At 54.9% G+C, this 1758-nt stretch overlaps 1 protein-coding gene across 1 annotated transcript; it reads left to right on the forward strand.

Annotated features, from left to right (window-relative positions):
• The first annotated feature begins 6 nt into the window (after positions 1-6).
• On the forward strand, positions 7-836 carry LOC8155502 (probable ascorbate-specific transmembrane electron transporter 1). The gene has a single exon (XM_002488815.2). It carries the CDS (start codon positions 60-62, stop codon positions 771-773), a length of 714 nt encoding a protein of 237 aa, XP_002488860.2. The 5' UTR covers positions 7-59; the 3' UTR covers positions 774-836.
• The last annotated feature ends 922 nt before the right edge of the window (positions 837-1758 follow it).

A 1758-nucleotide genomic window follows, 5' to 3' on the forward strand; every position in this document is an offset into this window, starting at 1 on the left:
CCGCCACGGCAACGATCGAGCTGCAATAATTCATAATTCATCCACGGATTGGATTGGACATGATGAAGGGTGGTGCCGCTCCGGCGTCCAACAAGGCGGCGATGGACGCGCGCACGCTGGTGGCGCACGTCCTGGCCGTGGCCGCCATCGTGCTGGTGCTCCTCTGGTGCATCCACTTCCGCGGCGGCCTCGCCCTGCGCTCCCAGGACAAGCCGCTCATCTTCAACGTCCACCCCGTGCTCATGGTGCTCGGCCCCATCGTCCTCGCCGGAGAAGCCATCCTCAGCTACCGCTCTCTCCCTCTCGCCCGCGACGCCAGGAAGAAGGTGCACCTGGCGCTGCACGCCGCGGGCCTCGCCGGTGGCGTCCTCGGCGTCTACGCCGTCTTCAAGTTTCACGTCGAGAGCGGCATCCCCAACCTCTACTCGCTCCACTCCTGGGTCGGCATCGCCACCGTCACCCTCTACGGGCTCCAGTGGACCGCCGGATTCCTCACCTACTTCTTCCCCGGCGCCTCCCCCACCACCAGGCGCAGAACGCTGCCATGGCACGCCGTCTTCGGCCTCCTCATCTTCGTGCTCGCCGTTGGAACCGCGCAGCTGGGCTTCCTCGAGAAGCTCACCTTCATGCAGGGCCAGCCCCTGCGCCTACCCAAGTACGGCGCAGAGGCGCTGCTCATCAACTTCACCGCCGTGGTCGTGCTCCTCCTCGGCGTCGCCGTCGTGCTTGCCACCGTCAACATCGACGGGACCAGGTACAACACCATTATGTGAGCGTCAAGCTGCCGTCTTGATCGACGACCCGTCATGCTACGACATACATATATATATATATATATATATATATATATATATATATGATGAAACATATGATGCATTGTACAGTGGTGCGGAACTGTAATTCTACCTGTAACAGTATGTTGTTAAGGTGTTTTTTTTACCATCGACTCATTGTAAAATCCTATAGTAGTCCATTAATCCGTGCGAAGAGGTGAGGTCGGAGGAAGAGATTCAACGACGCACCATAGAGAATGGAGGCATGGACGCAATCGCTTAGACGTGCCGTGTCGACACACAAGGCACGACATGTCTGTGCTAACCCATAGAGAAGGGGAGCTCCCACAGCGACAGAGGAGGGAGCGGAGGTGAGCGCCAGAAGTGAGGAAGGACCTTCTGCAGCCGCGGCGCCATCTAGTTGCATGGATGGGCAGCCAGGAGGGAAGGGAGGAGCTTCTGCCGTCGCTGCACCATCGAGATGCATGGACGAGAGGGTGGAAGAGGAGCCTCGGAGGAGAGGAAGGAGAGGAAAGCGGTGGTAGCCGGAGGGAGAGAAGGAGAGTGTCTAAGGCTCAGAGTGGGACAGCGCCACGGTTGGAGCTAGGAGATTCAGATGGGATGAGCAGATGCAAGTGGGTAAAGCACAAGCATGGTACTAAGGTGTGAGCTAGGTCAGCACAGGCACGATAAGGTTCGGGCCATGTTGTGCTCGAGTCGGGCCATGTTGTGCTCGAGTCGGGCCTTAACAGGCAGTGACGGACCCAGAAATTGAAACCAAAGTAGTCCTAAAAGGTTTTTTCATGCGCAGCACGACAAAATTTAAAGAAAAAATTCAGTAAAATGGTTATAAAATAAGCAAAATGCGACAATACAATTTAATGTTCAAAGCTTACATAAATAGGTCTGAAACTTGCACAAATAGATTACATATAAGATAAGGTCTTACATAAATATAAAAGGCTACTTTAATTTTGAAAGGTCC

This window comes from Sorghum bicolor, unplaced genomic scaffold, assembly GCF_000003195.3.
Source record: "Sorghum bicolor cultivar BTx623 unplaced genomic scaffold, Sorghum_bicolor_NCBIv3 super_3247, whole genome shotgun sequence".
NCBI lineage: Eukaryota > Viridiplantae > Streptophyta > Magnoliopsida > Poales > Poaceae > Sorghum > Sorghum bicolor.